Source organism: Oryzias latipes, chromosome 13 (genome assembly GCF_053564925.1).
Source record: "Oryzias latipes strain Hd-rR chromosome 13, Olatipes_Hd-rR_3.1".
In the NCBI taxonomy this organism is placed as follows: Eukaryota; Metazoa; Chordata; class Actinopteri; order Beloniformes; family Adrianichthyidae; genus Oryzias; species Oryzias latipes.
The window spans coordinates 28582200-28602116 of record NC_136249.1 but is presented as its reverse complement, the minus strand read 5'-3'; the positions used below and the strand labels follow the sequence as shown (position 1 = coordinate 28602116).

Below are 19917 nucleotides of genomic sequence, written 5' to 3'. Positions count from 1 at the left end.
TATGAGTCATTATAAGAAGAAGAGAGTTGCTCCAAATTAATTTAGTATGCTTACAGGTCTTAAATGTTAATGTTTTTTATTCTTATTTATTCCATCCACAAGAGAATAAACCTGTTTAGTTTTGTAAACCACATGACACCAGCTAGAATTGGGCAGAAACGCCTTCTAGTGGTCATATATCTGCACACAAGCAGAGAACTCTGAGCAGGAAGAAAACATCGTCCTCCCTAAGTTTGCATTCATGTGAGTTAGACTATTACTTTTGTCCTTATGGAGCGGGGGAAGAAAATCTCCATTTCTCACGTGTTTGTGTCTTTTTTTTCAGGAACAGAACACGTTTATCAATAAATGACACGCTGGTTGCAGCAGGAAACATAACCGGTGATGTTTTGTACGAATGGGAGTACTACTATGATTATCTTGATCCAGTTATTGTGGATGCCAGCAAACTGAAATACAACAAATGTAAGTTTTTAGATTCTTTTTACTTCATTTTTTTCAGCTCCCTCATTACTATTATTATCATTATCTCTTTTTCAGACTCAATTGTCATAATTCTCTGGATTTCTTTGGTTGCATTTGTGGGATTTCTCTTTCTCACCTTGAATCTCATGTCTGTTACTGGGAGTATGCCAAAGTAAGCGAGATGATTTATTAAAATCAAGAATACAATTGGAATCTGAATGGTTTTAAACCCACATAAGGGTATTTAGGTCATTTTTTCCCTGTTATTCTTATTGCAGGAGGCGCAGACTTAGGAGAAATGAAACCTACAGAGAATCTACGGCTTGAACAGAAAGAAGCTCCTAATGCTTAATATGTGAATACGTTAGAGGTAACCATGTCCACATAATAGACATGTCCTTTTTTAATACTAAAACATGCTATATAATATGAAGGATTTGTGTAATAATTCCAAATAGACAAATTCAAATAACGTAGCTCAGTGCTTACTGACCTCCAATGGAGTTTCTTTGATACACGGCACACAAAAATCTGTCAAAAAGATTTAGATCAACTTGTGATACATACATTTAACTGGTTGTGAATGAGTCAATCAGTTAATGATTGTGAACTAAGTTCACAATTAACCAAGTTACTCTAACTTAGTTAGAGTAAGTAAACTAACTAAGTTTGAGTTAGTTTACTTACTAACGCGTAGGTCTATAGTCAACAGTAAATCTCTATATGCTACGTTTCTGTATTGCATCTTTCTAATAAAATCTCCAGACTCCATGTGCAAATGGAGGCTCTGTTAGGGGAACAGCCCTTTATTTCAGAACTTATTTCACTATTCATTTGACATAATGGCTTTTCAGTATATCTTACCTTTATTTTAAAATTTATGATTTTTTTTTTAAATATTGTTCATTTTTGCTCAAAGATTAATAGTTATCTAAAAAATATGCATAAAAACACCAGGGGAGCATGTTGTTTTCTGACAACAGACATTTGGTAAACACTTGTTTTATAATTCTGCAAACATTAAAAGTCTGATTAAGCCAAAATATGAGACATTTTCTTTACATTCTGTGAACTTTCCATCTCTTTCATATCTCCACATTTCTACTTCCCTTAAAAAACACAGAAATTTACATTATAGCTCAAAAGTTTCAGAAATATTGTTCTATGAATTTCAATACCAGAGAAATAAAGTCAAATTATGTTACAGGTTCATAGTTAATATGTACAATTGGGTCATACAAAAGTGGGAAATATCTAATTTAAATCTTTATGGCAACAATCTCTTCACAGATGGCTCTGACAGCGGTTTGTGTCTTTGATGATTTGGATCCTTTTGGTTTCTGGTTCTTGGTTTTGGTCACCAAACCGACATAAGACAGGAAGAGTTCTGCTGAAGCTGCTCCGCTCCACAACTCGTGGATGAACATGGACAAAAGGAACAGCCCTGCTTCTGGAAAAGAAAACAACAGCAGCAAATTAGAAGAAAATAGTGCGCAGTGTGGTACTTTTCCATTTACTCCGTCTTTAGGTCCAGATGAGAAAAGAACATGACAGAATCAGAACTCTTATTGGGTCATGTCCGAGCCAGAACCAACAAAAAAATGTTACGTTTTGGTTCAATTTACGTGTTATTAGGCTGAACAAGGAAAAATAAAAGTTGTATTAAAAAGAACTTCTGGTCTGTATGGTAACAAGTACAATAAAAAGGCACAGAAGTTCAATGTATAAATAGAGTTTCCCAGAATCCTTTGGTCTTACCTTGTCTGGACTCATGAGAAGGCTCTTGAATGCAGGCGGACATCACCGCCCGGTGGTAGTCCGTCAGCTGACCTTCTGTCTCCAACATGCGGATCATGATGTGGGTAAACCTCTTTAAGGTTGCTGTGGAGCTGGAGTCCGTTTCAAAGGAGCGATGGTAGAGACAGAGCAGGTCTGCTTTCAACCCAGGATCCAACATCACCGCTTTCACCATCTTCCTGTGTCTCTGAACAGCCTTTTCAAACCACAGCAGGAACTGTTTTGCTTTGTCGTCTTCGTACGCGTCCTCCAGCAGCCACTTCAGAGACCACCTGGTGAGCAGGTGTGCAGTGTCGCAGGCCAGCAGGCGGGGCTCCAGCCCGTCTTTGGACACAGCCGACTGGGCTTCAGAGGAGTGAAGCTCAGGCTCCCAGTGAATGAAGATGCTGCAGAGGGAAGGTTTGCACTCTCGCAGGAGACTTTCCTGTTTGTCACCTTCATCATCCTCTGCTGAGTTCTCCCCTCGCGTGCGGGAGGAGTACCGTTTACCTCGGAATTTATCTTTCCCCATCCCTAAAGTAGAAGCAGAAGGAAAAAAAGAACATTGTGTTTCATTCATGACATAAGGGTTTATAGTAATGAAAAAAAAATGTTTTAACGTTTACATTGCTGGACAAGATTAACAAAACAGGAATTTTTAATTTCCAACCGAGAACAGGGGGTTCAAAAAACAGAATATAAAATACATTTCTTTAAAAAACAGGGGATTATTACTAGGACACAGAAAGTTTAGAATAGCCCAAGGTATTTTAAATCAGGTTAAGTTGGTTATCAATGATCAATGAATGATCAATGAATAAGCTTGAAATGGTACCAAGGTAACTTGAGAACATAGAAGTTAAAGAAAAAAAAAAAGGAAATGTTCTCTAAAAACGGAAAATAGGAAATATTTCAGAGTTACACAAAAATGATTCTTTCCAGGGAGCATGGAAAAAAAGTCACAATTTAAAGCTGTTTATGCTCAACAGAGATTTATGATGTCTTTAAAAGTAATTCCTACATGTCCTTCGATGTTTGTCGATATCTTTACACAAAAGCAGTCCAGGAACACAGTGTTGTATCAAACTCTCAGGAGCTTTAGCTCACGGGTTTGTGTTACAAAAAGTAATGTATTGTTTTAAAAAAAGGGGAATTAACAAGTGTGTTATAGAAAAAATGCAAAGAAAGACAAGCGTAAGTGAGCATAGCTGATTAAAAGGCACACAAAAAAAAGAATCAAATAAGGTAAATATCAACTTTTACCATCTTTAAATTTGATTGGTGGTAAAAATTCTGCACAAAACTTTATTATCACAATATTTCTGTGTAGAAAAACAATAATAAAAAACCAGCACATGTTAATATGAAAAGGTACTGCAGCATTTAAAAAAAAAAAATGCATTTTGTTTTCTTTGCAATCCGTTGCCCTATAATAAATTATGAAATAACTCTGAAGCCGTTTATTTAACGTCTATATCATAATAATGTGCTTTCTTTGCCCTAAAACTCGTACAATGAATAGCTTACTAAAAACGTCACCAGTACAGGTTTGTGAAAGACCTTTATTGTGTATTTTTATAGTGTTTTGCTTGTTGTTTGGATAAAAACAACATATTTGTATGTTTTAAGAGAACTCACCCATCAGCTCTGCCACTTTGTGCCTATTAGACAGCTCCTGGATTTGGCTGAGCAGGGCTGCGTTATGGGACAAAGTGGCCCAACAGTGGAGCAGCGTGAGGCTTTCGGCGCTGGACAGTGGTTGTGGACGGAGCGTCAGCCACTCTGCTTGTTTGTTTACACTGAGAGCTGTCCCACGATGCATCAGTGCAGTGCTCAGCATCTGCACAAACATGCTGAGCTGAGCGGCCTTCACTCCCAACCTGGATGGTGGGTCACAAAAACACAAGCATCCTTGAGTAAAGGACAGCATTTATTTGATGTTCTCTGACATTTCAACTCCCAATCATTCAGACTGTCAGCAGCCTGAAAACAGAGTGACATGTTTTTCCTGCAGCATTTACCTGAGGTGCCTGCAGACTGCTGATGCTGCACACAGGAACTCATTGATGAACGGCAGAGGGAGATATTTCACCGCTCCTTGTGGCTTCTCCCCTGAAGGTGAGGAGGCGCCGGCTCCATCGGCCTTCTTTTCCTTCTCCCCGAGGTTAGTGAACCACAGCACACAGAGCAGATCCACGACGGAACACAGCAGCTGCTGCGTCAGGTTCCTGAGGAATATAATACAGTAAACAGAATGAATAGAATGTAATGACGTTATTTCTACTAAAAAATGTAAGATCTTACTTTTTTTCAATGAAGTGTATCATCCAGCTCAGGATTCCGCTGCTCTTGGTGAGGTTATAAGCTCCTTTTGTCACGCGTGCAGCTTTACACAACACCCTGATGATCTGTACCTGTGCAGACATTTACATTTTAATAGACCCACACTCCAAACTTTGAGTTTTACTTTAAGACCCACTCCAATGAAAACGTTTTTTTTTGGTGATTTCTCATGAAAAATGTGTGGCATTTTTCTCATGATGGAGGACATATATATATATAACGAAAATTAAGCTTAAAATTGCATTTCTGATTTATTTCTTTATTCAAATTATTGTGCATCACATGCAAATGAAATTAAAGTGGTTAGAAAAAGAGTAGACGCCTAGATCCAGGTACGTCTTTGTTTTCCTCGTCCGAACTGTCATTTGTCTAAAAACTGTACGGCTGGATAGCCCCAATATTGCTCGCCATCTTTGTTGCACGATAATGTTCAGGTTTGAGGGTCTGTAATCTAGTCAGAGAAATTGTAAACAGAGAGCTCTCAGCAACAGGAAGGTGGGGCTATTGCCGCTCTGTAGAAACTATGTCCTAGAAAACGACATTATTATTCTGAATAAAAGCGGCCTAATCATGATTAAAAGACCACTAGGAATGCTTTTAAAAAAGACCAAAACATGATCGAAGTGGGTCTATAAATAAATCGAAGTAAATCCAAAATATATTAATATTATGTATAATATTAACATTATACATTTCCACATATGAAAAGTTTTCCTTTAATCTTCAGTGTAAGGTAAGATCTTCCCGCAACAGAGTGAATTGCAAAGCTGCAACTGCTGTGGTGTTTCAACACATTTCTCGTGTTTTTTTGAAAAATTTCCAGCCCATCAAAGTCAAAAACTGGATGAAGTGCATTTCCAGCTGTGTACCTGGAAGGTTTCGTCACACAGCGGGCTGCTCCCGAAGCCCAAAAGACTCTGAAAGATGCCTTGTTGGTTGCAGAGTTTGAAGCAGTGGTCATCATTTATCCCTTCCCCGAGCACATTTAGGATCCACTCACGTTCCATCTTGTGCTGCAGACAGTAGAAAGTAACACAAACATGACTGACCTTCATTTTAAACATGTCTGAGCTGAACAGATAATGTTTAAACCAACAATATTTATCATATTTGTACTTTACCTCCAGGTCAAAGCTATAGAATAACTTGAAAAATTCTGGGACTCTTTTCAAGTCCAGACTCTGTTGGGACAGCAGAAATTTGTTCAAGACCACGTACATGTGATCCTCTGTAAAACAGGAAAGACGACAGGAGCAGACGTCAGCGACGAGGAAGGTAGTTCAATATCAGGAATCATATAAGGACAGTCTGATACAGACCAGGTCTGAGCATCTGCTGAGCCACTTTGGCAATGTAGGATGTCAGAACAAACGGCACTCTTTGATTCTGCCGTTGAATCCCGTTCTTCACTATGTCCATCAAATACAGCATCTGCTCAGTGAGAACAAAGCTCATCAGTGGTGCAGCATGTGACACGTCACATGTGAAACATGCTAAAGTGTACCTGTCTCTTTTCCCGGAACCGAGCTCCCTCCAGATGTTGGTAGAAAGAACCCAGCACATGGTAAGCGGCAGCTCTCACCTTCGGGTCAGAGCTGCTTAGAGCCATTATAGTGAATCCCAAAGCATGACTGGAGATGAACTTGTGGCAGTCAATGACGCATTCTGTCACACAGCAGGAGAAAGTTACAAGAAATGAACGCAATGAGGAATAAACGCCCGCTGTTGAAAATCAATCCTTCTTTACCCACAATTTAATCACAGCTAGATTCAAAAGCTGGAATCTGATGCTTTCAAGTTTAGCTTTTGAAGTCAGTCTACTTTTATATTGGAACCCTTGACTGTATGTGAGGACTGAGTGACCCCGCCCATCTCAAGCTCCAAACAGGAAGTACCCGCTGGCTCCAAGAAGCCAAATTGCCATAGACTTCTAAAGAGAAATAAACAGCTATTACTCAGTCATTCTATTGGTTAGAATAATCAATCTTGCTCTGCTACCTTTTTTATATAAACATGTTTTTTACTAATCCTTTTTTCCTTTTACATTTTTTTTGGTAGTTCAAGTTATTCTAGTTATAAACAGGCCAACCAGATGCCTCGATAGGTTTGTGGTCTCATGTTGAACATTTGAAATGTCTGATTTGACAAATTCTCTAAACTTTTCTTATAATTTGAAGGGGTGTGGTCTTTTAACGACCTCACTCCTGATTGGCGAGAAGGATTGCCATAGAAATGTTGACTCACACCGAATCACTGTTTACTGACGTCTTCTGGCTCCACCAGGGCAGTGTCCGTACCGCAAAAAACGGTGACTGAATTGACTTAATTCTGTTGGATCTGGAAGTAAACCCTTTTTTATGGGCGACGTCACACTCGGTTGGTCCAGTTCTCAGATACGTTCAATGGTTGGAACTGCTTAAATCTTCTCGTCTATCTTAGCTCCATCACTGTGAGTGGCTGAACTTAATAGCATCGTCCTCTTTTCTTAGCAAACAGCACTGCAGCCATACATCCTTACATGGGCGTTACAACAAACAGGCAGACTCTGATCTAACATAAGAAAAAACGCATCAACTCAGGGAAAAAAAGTGAGAAGAAAGAAGAAAACGTCATTAATATGACATAATTTTTAAAGAATGTGTAGAAAGTAAAGATTTTAAAACAACAACGATCCTGAAGGATTCCAAATATTCTGAGCCTTTGCTATGCATGTTAAAGTGAAATATCCTACCTGGTCTTAGTATGACGCTGAAGAGCGGTAAAAGGAAACAGGGATCATACAGATTACTGAGGTCCTTCACTGCTTTGTTACTGTAAAGCTGTTCCACTTCATCCTAGGAGAGAAAACCCTTCATTAGATTACTTTTTCAAACAAAAAGTAACAGGGTTAGGAATTTTCTCTTAAATAAATCAGTCATCTAATCAAATTGAAATGAATTTACATCTTTGAAAAAAAACCTAATTGTAGATAATAACCTGCAGGATGATCCTGCGTTGCTGTGGAAACTGGGAGATAGTCTGGAGCATCCTGTCAGTCTTCAGCAGAGCCAGCAGCTCATCCGAGCTCGCCTGCTTCCACAGAGAAGCTCCTAGACTTTTCCTGGTTTTATGATGCTCCACAGCCGCAGGGCCCCACAAGAAAGATCTGCACACAGCGATTCCGCATCACCACGTTTATGTCTCAGCCAAATCTACGTCTTTGCTAAACATAAAAATAGGACTTACTGGAATTTCAGGAGGCTAGCTTGATTTCTCTCATATTCCTGAAGAAGTAGTAAAAGTTTCTGATCTGCAAAACCAGATTTGGGAGTTGGGTGAAAAGATAGCTAGGAAAGTGAAAAAGAGCATCCAGATTAGTCCCAGAAAGACATGTTTTACCTGAAGTGGACAGTGTGGCACTATATGCTCCCAGAAGAACAACAAAGTGACTTATATTGCAGACTTTTGGGCATTTTTTGACCACACAGAGAAGAAGAGATACAAGCGCTTCTGAAACAACAAAATAAGAGCACGAATTATTATGCTAGTATTCCAGAAATCCCGCCTGATCTGCTGCCGATTTCCTGGATCAGGTGTGTTTAGCAAATAAGGAGCTTCAATGGCAGGTTGGTTCAAAAAATGTTGGACACCGGATTCTGACACCCCTGCTTTAAGTGAAGGAGGGTTCATTCTTTTCTTAGCTTACAGTACCTTTCTCTGGACTCTTATCTGGTTCTTCCCCGCAGCCCAGCATGGTTGGTAAGAACTGAGAATGGCTGCTGATCATCAGATGTAGCGTGGATAAAGGTAATAAATCCTTCTGGACTTCCTCTTCCCCATACATCACTGCTAACAGGCTACTCAAGGTGTTCAGGAAACAAGAATCTCTGTAGCGATACCTGGAGAATGCAGAAACCATTTTTAAGTTTACGCGGCGTTAAGACTGTTGATTAAAAAAGAAACATCAACTTGGAGAGATTTCCTACTTGAGTCCACTTTTGACAAAACTGTTCCACTCGGATGCAGGGATGTCTTCAGCAAAAGCCTGCGGGAGGAGCAGAAATGAGACAAAGCAGGAACAGCAGCAGCATTCATGAGTGCTGTAGGTACAGTGTGAACACACCAGCAGCTGCTTCAGTGTTTGAAGGACGCTGTGCTCCTGTTCTGTCGCAGCAGCAGACGGATCTTTAGAACCACAGAATGAGGCTGTGAGACACTTCAAAGCAGCAATGGAAACCGATTTCCTCCATTTTTCTAGTTCTTCCGGGTAATCAACGAGTTTATCTGTAATAACATCCACCAATTTCCATCTAAAGAAAAAAAAAAAAGTAAATATAAAAACATTCAAGGTGCGGTCTAAATAAATGTTTAAATATTACCTTTGAAAGCTGTCCGCATTTGGAAGGACACTGGGAAGATAACTTATCAAATCCCAAAAGTCCTTGATGTCTGTAGACAGTTTGATCAGGTTGGCAACAGTTGCTGCAATTTCTCTGTCGTCTGTTAGGTTTCCCAGAATGCCCTGAGGCAATTTGTCCAGAAGAGCCTGTTTTAGGGCTTTTAAAACTTCTTTTTGAACTGAAAAAAAAGAGAAGCAATTTGTATTAAATACTAAACATACTGACATAAATCTAATGATTTGAAACAAAGGATCAAACACGCACCAGCTTTAGGTCGAGCTGGATCTTCTCTGCTTGCGACCTCTAAATAGGTGTTGATCAGTGGAAGGAAAGCTTCTGTTTCCCTTGATAGTTTTGCCATGTTTGCAGGTTCAAGGCACCACAACTCAAAGCAGAGGCGGTGAGAGGAGCAGTTTTGCAGCAGCAGTGAGTTGATGGCCAGAAAGTCTGGGAGAGGTTCCTGGAGGCAGCGTGAGAGCACGTCTGTGTGCATTAGCTTGGCAAAGCTCGGCTCTCTGGACAGAGTCTGGAGCATCAAGGCTGCGGGCTCGGGGCTGGAGCAGGAGAGCAGAAGGGTACTCAAACCCTGAAGGTGTGCCGGTGTCAGAAAAGCACAGTCATCCTCTGAAGTCATAGACGTACGAGTTGTGAGAATTTGCAGCGCCGCGTGACCGTAAATGCTGAGGTCGGACCCGGCCGTCTCACTGCTGACACAAATGAGAGTGTCCTGAGGTTGGAGCAGCAAACTCAAGGCTACTTCCCTCAAATTACTGGAATCCATGTAACTGTGTAAAGACAGGAGAGCTTGGAAAGTTCTGGAGTGACTCTTTGGAGGGTGGGGACGCTTTTCCGATAATTCTTTGAGAACAGCTCGCTTTATTGCACTCATGCAGCCAGAGAGCAGCTCTGCGTGGCAAAGATCCCGAAGAACAGGAGCGCCGATCTGCAGCAGAGTTAGAGTCCCGTCTGTCATCAGAGCACACAGGTGCTTCAGCCTGACGGGCTTCAAGGAGTGAGGAGGCAATGCGGACAACTCCAGAGCCAAGAACCACTGCTCCAAACACGGATGTTTGAAGATGGAACCGAGAGCTGCAACAAGAATCTGAAAACACACGGTGGCAAAAAGAATCAGATTCTCAGCAACTCCCTGAATAAAGAATAACAATATTAAAAATCGTACCTGGTTTTTATTTGTTTCAACCATCGATGACTGATTAACGTCCAGAAATAAATCAGATGCGTCTTGCTCTTCCTCTGCTGGTGCTGCTTCAGAGTTTTGCGTTTCTGCAAAGCTTTGAAGTTTCGTCATCATATCTTGGAGAATTCCCATTAAAGTCTTCAGGAGTGCTGTTCCAGTCTCTTTGGAAAACTATGGAAAAGAGAATTTTTATTTTGTCACATCTTTAGATTTTGCTCAACATTGGGTTGGGGTTTACGATCTCACCGTGCCAAAGTTTTCCACTGTAGATTTCACGTAAAGTAAAACCTGCTTGATTGCAATCGGAAACTCAGCCAGTAACATTGAGTCCAGAGCTGCTTCTATGTTCTTTCTGAAGGTGTTTGTTGTTAAAGTGCTTGGTCCTTGCATGTATGCAGCTTTCATCAGTGTAGAGAAGGAGTTTGACGTTAGTTCTTCGTTGGAGAGGCATGCAGAAGACTTGAACTGTAAAAAAGAAAAATGTTTTTAAGTATTTGTATGAGATTTTAGAACCACAATCTCCATTTCTGAAAACCCACCAGTTCTTCACGGCTCTGCTGAGGCAACCAGCTTGAGTAATACTGGTGGAGGTGAAGAACAGACAGATGAGAGGAAGCCGGAGTTCCAGAAGAGACAAGCTCTTTATCGTAGTGTAGCAGAGCCAGGCATAGGGGGAGCGGGTCTCTCTGACAGTGCAGCACATCAGAGAGCACTGCAGACAGGTATTCACAGACCTCTCCTAACAGACAAAAAAAAAAAACTTCTTATTTCTGACTTAAAATGACAATTTTTTTGATGCTTTAAATACCAAGTGGGTATTTTCTAACTCAGAAAACGTGTATTGATGGATTCACCCTTGTCGGATTTAAGTTTATTCCGAGCTTCCAGGGCAGCGGGTACCACAGCACTGAAGGGGAATGTCTGGATAATGAGCTCTTCACTCAGGGTGGGGCCGAACTCCTCCATCTCCCCTTCACTTCCCTCCATGATGATGTCCAGCATGTCTAAAACATCTGAACAGTATTCATATGGGGTCAAACTTTAGGGAGAAAACAATACTTTTGCACATGTTTATAAATTAAATGCTCAGACTCACAAAATACAAAATTGATTGCGTGTTTAAAACCTCACCATCTATGTGTGAGACCGGCAGACTGCTTGCATCTCCCTCCTGGCTGCTCAGGTTAGCTTGCAGATAAGCTGCCTCCTGGACGAGGCTGGCGACTTTATCTGTGTATTCGTACGAGTTGCACACCAGCTTAACAAACACCTGATGTCAAGAGAAAGATGGGTTATGATCAATTTACAGCATATCTGTGAGATATTTAAAGAGCCACTCCATGGAAATGGTGTTTTTAACATGTTCCTGATTCATTTTTCTCATAATAGAGGACAGAAATAAAAAAATTCAACTTAAATTGTATTTCTGAGTATTTTTTTCTTTATGTCGTTGTGAATCAGGAGCAGACAAATAAATGCTGTTTGAAAAAGATTGTAGTTGAGACGCAGAAAAACTCTGGGTGGGCCACAAGCTCACTGCTCTAGAAAACAACAGTTTTTATTTATTTTTTTTAGCTAAAAAAAGAATTATCATAATTAAAAGACCACTGGGAACGGTTTAAAACTAGATCAAAAGACGATCGGAGTGGGTCTTTTAAGTTATAAAAGCCACTCAGTTGAGACTTACCCGCTCCAAAAACTGGATCACAGTCTCCTGCTGGTTTGGTTTTACTCTGTCCAGCTGATTTAGCCAGAGTTCAAGCTCCATCCACGTGTGCTCAAACACACCAGTATCCTGGAGCACCTGAACACACCACAAGAAAAAACGAATGCAAGGATTTCTACACCTGTTGCTCCTCCTGTAAAGATGAAGTGGTGGTTTAAATCCACCCAATGATACTGAGTGTACACAAGGGAAGGCGCCTAAAATCTGTAGTCTTTGGTACAGCCCAACTGTAGATCTAAACACACCATATCCCAGTTTTAGGCCGGACACCAAATGTAGCCACACATGACCAACCCATATGATGATTGAGCATGATGATTGCTTCAAAGCTCAAACAAGGATGTCAGTGTCTAAACTAGTTTATTACAAATCTACCAAATTTGAGTTCTGTACACAAAAAAAGTCGTCTAACCCCTTTTATGCTGTGACAGTAAAATAAATCTGTGCAGAAACAAACAGCAGCATTAAAACAAAACATCTAAAATAAGAGTTCTGGTCAAACTAAAGGCACCAAAAGAGAAAAGTGACTTTATTTCAAAAACAATCACAATTTTTTGAGGAATGTCATTGTTTTGTTTATTTGCTAAACTGTAAAACAATATCCAAAAAAGTCTTTTATGAATGTGCTCCAGAAAAAGGTCAGTTCTAAGTGATTAGAAATCTTCTGAAGGAGAAAATAGGAAACTGAAAAGTAGCACGCAAGTACAAAAATTATGTTTGAGTATCAAGTAATATTAATATGCAAATATGGTCTTTTAGACGTACAGTATATGGATTGTAAACTATGAAAAGTACACCCCTACAGTACCCAATTTATTTCTACTTCTTAAGTAAGGTTAATTACTTTTTCATGTAAAAACTATTTTTAGATTTTTGGCATGTTTGTCTCTGACTGATTTTTACGGATATTGGAGCTCCAATAACTTTATCCCCATTGGCATCTTTATTTATTTTCCGCTATAAAAAAGTCACTTATGTTCTCGCTTTCACATAGAAGCTAAATTGAGATCAGTTGGCAGCCAAAGTGGTTTGATACATATTTGCATAAATAAGTGTCATGGGTTTAATAGGAATCTATTCTTGCCCATCTTCTTGAATGGGACCCGTAAAAATGCTTCCTCTAGGCCAGTGCTTCTCAATTATTTTTTGCCAGGCCCCCCCTAGGAAAAGAAAATGTTTCGCGCCCCCCCTGACCCCCCCCATACCCCCCCCCCCCCCCACACACACACACACACACAGACACACTCGCGCGGTGACAATACATCAGGTCAGTATCTATAAAATTTGTATACCTAAAATTGTATCTTTTAACACTAACAAAAGAAAAAAGCAAAATAAATCCACTTTCAACAAATATTAACTTTATTTAGCCACAGAAACCCTGTTCTAGTCTAAAACAGAAAAGAAGCTGAAAGTACCTGAAATAAAAAAAATCTGTCATTCCTTATTTAAACTAGAAACATTTTGACCAACTGAACCATTTGATGCTGAAAAAAATAATTCAATCAATAAATAATATTAAATCTAAATTGATCTGAAACATTAACACAGCAGCACCAATATATTTAACGTTTTTAGTCTGAAGAAATAGGTAAAAACGTGCTGATTTTTTTTTTCTAAATGACGGATTGTTTATTTCTGATCTCATAAAAGTGCAGCTGTTTTCCTGCATTACCTGCTGTCTTTATGTCTGTCTGACACTAACTAAACCACAGGCAGACAAAGAAAACATGGATGGAAAATAAAGACACGTCATCAAAATGTCTACAATAGTTCATAAAGAATGACATTGTTAGCATGAGTTTAGGAATCTAAGGGCAGCGGTGATCTTGGGCAACAGGCAGCGGTAGCAGTGGTCCGCGTGCCCCGATTCCCCTGGCAGACAGGGCCCACACCACCCCTCCCCTTTCGTTCTCACTCGCGCAGCCGCGGACAGACAGAACAGACAATAGGAACCGAATAGTGGACCAGATTATTTTCCAAGCACTGAGCCGCTGTCACCGCTGCCCCCACGTTAAATTTGCGCACCGGACAAACCTGTGCCTAAAACCGCCACCACCGCGCGCCCCCCCTGGCATCGCTTCGTGCCCCCGCCCCACTATTTGAGAAGCACTGCTCTAGGCACAAAACCTTGATAGACCGGCCCAGCATAAACCGTGCACATGCTGGGCTGTCCCTCACAGTGCATGTCTTACTTTGACAACCAGCTTCTGTGTGGAAGATCTCAGGTGACTTCTGCTGCTGCTGATAAACATCTTGAGAAGCAGATAAAGAACAGACTTTTCTGCAGAGTCGGCATCTGCAACTTCCTGTTTGGAGAAAGCGCAAAAAAAAACACTTCAGTATAGATGATAACTGGAGAAAAAATAAATAATCAAAAATAGAAAATAAACGTTAAAAAGAGCAACATTTGGTGTGTTTACCTGAATGTGAAACCAGGAGAATTTGCTTGCTGGTAGATCTAAAGCTAACTGGAGTATCTGATACTGTAAGACTGGAGGAACCTCTTCCTTCATTCCCTTCTCTGAGACTATCCCTGAAAATGTTTGACAAGGGATTTCAGCAAATACTGTAGAACATCAAGCATAAAAATGTCAATGTTCTTCACCTTTTAGGAGTTTGCTGAAATCAAATTTGCACTGTAGAACCAGGTGGGGCATGACCCTCTGGTAAAGGCAAATGACTTGAAGAATCAAAGCCTTCAGCAAAACGACTTCAGTCGTCTCAGCAACTGCAAATACAAATCTCAGCTGTTTCTCAGCCTTTTTAAAAGACTGATGAAAACAATAGAGATGCATGTTTTGAAGCTTTTTACCTGGCAGGTCAGTTTTGGTTTCAGCCAGGTCAGCACTCCCGTCACCCGTAGATTTATTATCGTCGCCTTCAGTTTTTTCCTTCTTGCTCAGTGACTGCCATGTCGAAATGATGGTCGTCATGTCAGGCAAAATCTGGACCACAAAAAAAAATAAGTAAACCACATCAGAGAGGTATGAATGTGTGACATAAGGTGCCTCTGTTAGCTTACTTTGCCAAGTGCCTCCCTGTACTGCTGCACCAACTGCTCCATCATCTCTGCAGAGTAAACATCGGACCTTTCCCACACCGCCTTGTCCAGAAGGTACTCTATATTCTTACTGGTTCTTTTCAGTACGAAGTTTATCACTGACACAGTCGTGAGCTGCACCTTATTGTTAGCAAGCTGTCAACGAAGCAAAGATATACTTAACATTTTCCTTTTTTGGGTTTCTTACAAAATAAGAGGTTGGGTGACTTACACTGAGGCCCTGGGTGAAGAAGGTCTTATTGCAGACCGGAGGAAGAGAAATGACCATAATCATGGAGATCAGGCGGCTCAGAGGGATCATCTCACCGAATTGAAAAACTGTGGAGATGTCAGGCTGCGCCTCATAGATCTGGTCAAGTAATTCGCATGAATTGATTACAATGAAACACGTCTGAATACAACAAATATGCTTGCAGTAGCTACCTTTTTCAGCAGATTAACATTGTCTTGCCAGGCACTTTTGAGGCGAGGGGTGTATGAATACTGAGTCTCTTTGAAGTATCGGGACAGAATGTCAGGACTGTTTTTCAGGATATTGACCACCAGCTCTGCAACCAGCTCATCCTCCGTTGCCTGCTTTAGCCCCACCAAGAACTGAAGCAAGACAATGTTGCCACCTCTGCAAGTATTTGAAACAACCGGATTGTTACAACATTTCTGGCAAATTGAAAATATCCTTGGAATGATAAAGACGTACCCGCCAGCGGTTCCGAAGTGGGCATCATGAAAGATGATGCCGTGCTTACGCGAGCAACAAAGCTCAAGCAAAAAGCGGTGAACAAGTTTTCGAACCACCGATACCCCAGACGAGTCTTGTACCATCTACAAGTGTGTGAAGTAAAGAGAAGTGTGTTATAACACGTGTTAGTTGTGCTGGCTGCAGCTTACGCTAAAGACGATGCCAGTCACTCACATCACAGTCATCAGTGGTGGCGTCTGGAATCCCCTTCCATCTGTACAGAGAGGCGATGTTGCTCAACACCACAGGAGTAAAAAACCGCACTTTCTGGGTTTTACTTATTGCTTTGTTAAGCACAACCTGCGGAAAACACACACAGATAAAAAAAATTAATAGATTTGAACAAAAATATATGATTTGGGTTCATTTTTCAATGCACTTACCCTTGTCATCAGTGTAGACAAAATCAAATTGACCGTAGACATCCTGTCCTCCCTCACGCCCGAACTCAAGATGTGCGGAAGGAGCTCTGAGCAAAATAAGAAAGTCACCCACACAAAAAATACTCTCTTGAGCGCGACAAATATTTGTCTGTACAAGATGCCCAAGCTAGTGGCAACTCAGAAAACACCAGCCTGTATTGAGCTGCACTTTGTGTTCCAGCTAACTTCCAAAGGAGATATTTAAATAAAACAGTTTTTGCTAAATATATTGTCAATTGTAATTTTTGTAAAAAAAAAAAAAAAAAAAAAAAAAAAAAAAAAAACGATTCAAATCGGAAATTGAATTTGGTGTAGAAAAAGGGAATTAAATTTTTGGCCACATCAAATCAAACTTTATTTATATAGCACTTTTCCTATAAAAAACATAACACAAAGTGCTTTACACTAAAACAAAAAATAAAAAAAAGTTGGCTGTAGGAAGCGCTAATATTTAAGACCTCCCTCTCTGTGAACAGCCGCATTGACAGCCAAATGCAGCATCACAGGCGGGGACCGCTCCACCACAGCTAAGCGGTGATGCAGGTCCCCATCTAGAGCTGCAGTGGCTGAACAGCAGCCGCCCCAGAGGGGAGGACCCGACTGAGGAAGCACCAGAAATAAATTATTAAAATGAGAATTAAAAAGTAAACATACTGATAAAAGCAATAAACAATAAAACATTGAAATAAGGAATATTAAAATAAATTACTAATAATCTAGTGTAAATGCATGAAACTAAAAAAAATAGATAAATACAAATAAAATAAATAACAATATTAAAAGTAGTCAAATTAGCTCAAAGCCTGGTTAAAATGATGGGTCCTGAACCTTTTCTTAATCTTAAAGCGCTATCGCCGGCTGATTTTCACCCGAGCAGAACTACATGAATTTCAATATGTCGCGTGTCACGTAGTCTGTGCTTTCACCAGGGAGGTCTCACATGTCCCAGGAATGGGTGAACCAAAGACCAAGTTTCTAGTATAATATTATTTTTTTAAAGAATTTTTTTAAGCATGTTTTCAGAAACATCATATGTATTTCTGTTTCAATTTTGTTTACAGATATCACAGTTGAAAATAAAAGAAAACCACTAATGTATCATGTGTTGTTATGTTTTGATCTGTTTTTTATGACAAGTACTGTTTTTGGGTATACTATATTGGGTAAAAATTACTCAGCAAAAGTGATGGCGTCACTATTTATAAGTACAATGTTCTAGGGTTAAAGCAACTATGCTCTCTGCGGCTCTCAGGTCCTATGGCTGACTGTTCCATAAACGAGGGCCATAGTGCTGAAAAGATGCCTCTCCATCCAGCCTTACCTATATTCTACAAATAAAACTTACCTTTAACTTCTAATATTTGCCCAATGATTGCACCATCTCCTGACACCAAAAAGGACAAGGCAAACTGAATAAAAGCCAGACGGACATCTGGTCTTCCCTGTGGAAACACACGGAGGAGACTGCATTATTTTACAACATCTACAAAAACACTGCAAAAGAAAAAAGGAGAATCGCACCAGTTTATCCCTTCTCTTCTCCAGTCCTGACAGAGCCTTTATATGAATGTGACTGAAGACTTCTCGAGCAGCTTCCACACCCTGGGACACCATGGTGGACAGTAGATTGAGGCAGTGACGAACGAGTCTGCTCACAACAGTGAAAACACTTTTAAAACGCCAGCAGTTAGGAGGAAACGCAATTTTTTGTGCAGCACTCATTAAACCAACCTATGATTTGCCGAGTGCAGAGATCCCTGCAGAAGTTTCATGTGACTTGAAACAATCTTTCTCACAATCCCATTGCCAACCATGTTGAAGTGGGAGAGGTCGCTGGCTGTCCTCAAAAGAATCACTTCCAAGCTCTCAAAAACCAGCATGGTCTGTGCAGAGGACAGATTGTAGCAGGTTATTATGACCGAGCAGACAGTTCAGACATCCGCCCAGACTACTAACCTACCTCATTTTCTGCGTGCTTCTCTCCTTCCAGCAGTTGGAATATCTCTGCACACTCCATGGATATCTTAAGGTAGCCCTCAACTACATCATACAGATCAAGACAGGGCAATTTCCTCGCAATTGACACGAATGTCTCCAGCCCTGTACATAGGGTAGGCAATCATTTAAGTACAGAAGTTTATAGAGGGTTATATAAATTATATTATTTTAAATATACATCGGGAATAATTATGCATGTGCTTACTTACCCTTCATAGCAGTGGTGGGGTTCTTCAGCATGGCTTTAAATTCAGCCCCATTAAACTCAGGGCTTTTCCCTTTTTTCACTGGAACAGCAGACTTTGCCGAAGCACCGGCGCGGCGCTTTTCTGCCATTTTTATATAATTACAAAAACAAAAACTATTTAAACAAAATGTTCTTACTTTTAACTCATCATGATAGTTTAGCTACGACCCACGTTATAGCAGTGCAAACAGATGGAATTCCGTTTCAGATGATCATCCCCACTGAAACATTTGCTGCCCGAAATAGTTCCGCACTCGGCTGCACAGCAAATACGATTTCAAACTTTTGCTACCTGAATACAATTGTTAAAATAAAATGGCATAATTATTCATATAAACAATTTTGCTTTGAAATGTTAAAATAATGTTTTCAATAAAAAAACGTGTTTTCAATTTTGTTATTTCCTTCCTTTTTTCCCATCTTGTCCATAATGCTCCTCCTGATTTATCTTTTCTTCCCTTGTAGTTAATGGAGGGGGCAAGACTAAAAACCGTTAGCAGACATTAAGGAGATATTTTGCCCTAACCGTGAAGGCATAGTTGTGGTTTAAGCTCGTTGCCCGTTTACTTGAAGGGTAGGGTAGATGGATGCGGTTTTCTACCAAAATGGGGTTTTGACTGTAAATCATTTGACAGACATGCGCAGTGCATGCCATGTATAAATTCAAAATTTGTTTTAAAGTTTTCAATTTTGCAGCAAGAAGCCATATAAAAAAGCCTATTTATTAATACTTTTAGTGTGATACTACGATTACTATAAATTGTAGGTGTATATTTTATTCTATATTTTCATTTATTGACTTTATTTGTCAAATAGTCAAGAACTAGGTTTACATCGTGTAAAGTAGACATTGCATGATTATAAAGGCTATTAACCTTTTCTAAGATAGCCAAGAGTTTATGTAAGAAACACTTTTTATTCGTGTTTTTTAGGTATATTACCAACAGGGGTCGCCTTTGTCTGGTCTAAATATTGAAGTAGAAGGTTAGAGGAAATAAGCTATGAAAATTAGTCATAGTTATATTCATTGAACAAAGTTAACCAGTCAAACAGCAATGGTTTCCTTAGAATAATGTAGTCTAAAGCAAAAAAATAATAATAAAAAGTTTACATTATTTTTGGTTTATTTTGACAAATGTTTTCATAACAAAGTATTAATAAGACAAGTACATTCAGAGCAGAATTCCATTAAATGTTTTTATGTTTTGTTTGATTTGGCAAAGCCTCAGAACTGAATACTACCAATGTCTGTTTAACATCCTATGTCAAGTTGAGCCCAAAAAATCTTTTATTGTCTGGAATGTTGCTGTGGATTCTTAGGATTTAATTATAGCTCACTGCTCTATATGCTATAAAACACATCTGTCCGCGGAGCAGAAACCACTAAAAACGTCTTAAATGGCTTTTTGGAACAGGCGTCCTTAACAGTTAAAGTACAATGTGACACCAAAGACTTCCCACTGAGACCATTCTTAAAATTTTACAGTATAATTGCACAGTTTCTACTTTTTCTCAGTTCAAAGCTTTGTCTCACAGTCATTTCTCCCTATTTTTATTTCA

General features: G+C 39.8%; 2 protein-coding genes across 2 annotated transcripts; one reads left to right on the top strand and one right to left on the bottom strand.

The window, feature by feature from the left end:
• Positions 1–99: 99 nt before the first annotated feature.
• Positions 100–1895, top strand: mrap (melanocortin 2 receptor accessory protein). Its single transcript, XM_078956596.1, has 5 exons — positions 100–243; positions 326–465; positions 541–637; positions 744–835; positions 1756–1895. Coding segments are annotated over exons 1-4 (288 nt in total). The 5' UTR covers positions 100–241; the 3' UTR covers positions 793–835; positions 1756–1895.
• urb1 (URB1 ribosome biogenesis homolog) lies at positions 1239–18607 on the bottom strand. Its single transcript, XM_023961686.2, has 39 exons — positions 18320–18607; positions 18073–18212; positions 17844–17995; positions 17634–17760; positions 17458–17554; positions 16074–16159; positions 15865–15990; positions 15649–15773; positions 15375–15570; positions 15163–15300; positions 14913–15086; positions 14703–14835; positions 14496–14618; positions 14311–14423; positions 14083–14196; positions 11849–11965; positions 11293–11431; positions 11016–11174; positions 10701–10900; positions 10408–10626; positions 10144–10332; positions 9228–10065; positions 8943–9141; positions 8687–8873; positions 8550–8608; positions 8275–8462; positions 7963–8073; positions 7810–7873; positions 7561–7729; positions 7316–7418; positions 6089–6249; positions 5904–6015; positions 5706–5812; positions 5454–5597; positions 4546–4655; positions 4263–4469; positions 3880–4121; positions 2224–2775; positions 1239–1915 (listed from the first exon to the last, which is right to left on the bottom strand). The coding sequence occupies exons 1-39, from the start codon at positions 18444–18446 to the stop codon at positions 1725–1727; spliced, it is 6738 nt and encodes a 2245-aa protein (XP_023817454.1). The 5' UTR covers positions 18447–18607; the 3' UTR covers positions 1239–1724.
• Positions 18608–19917: the final 1310 nt, after the last annotated feature.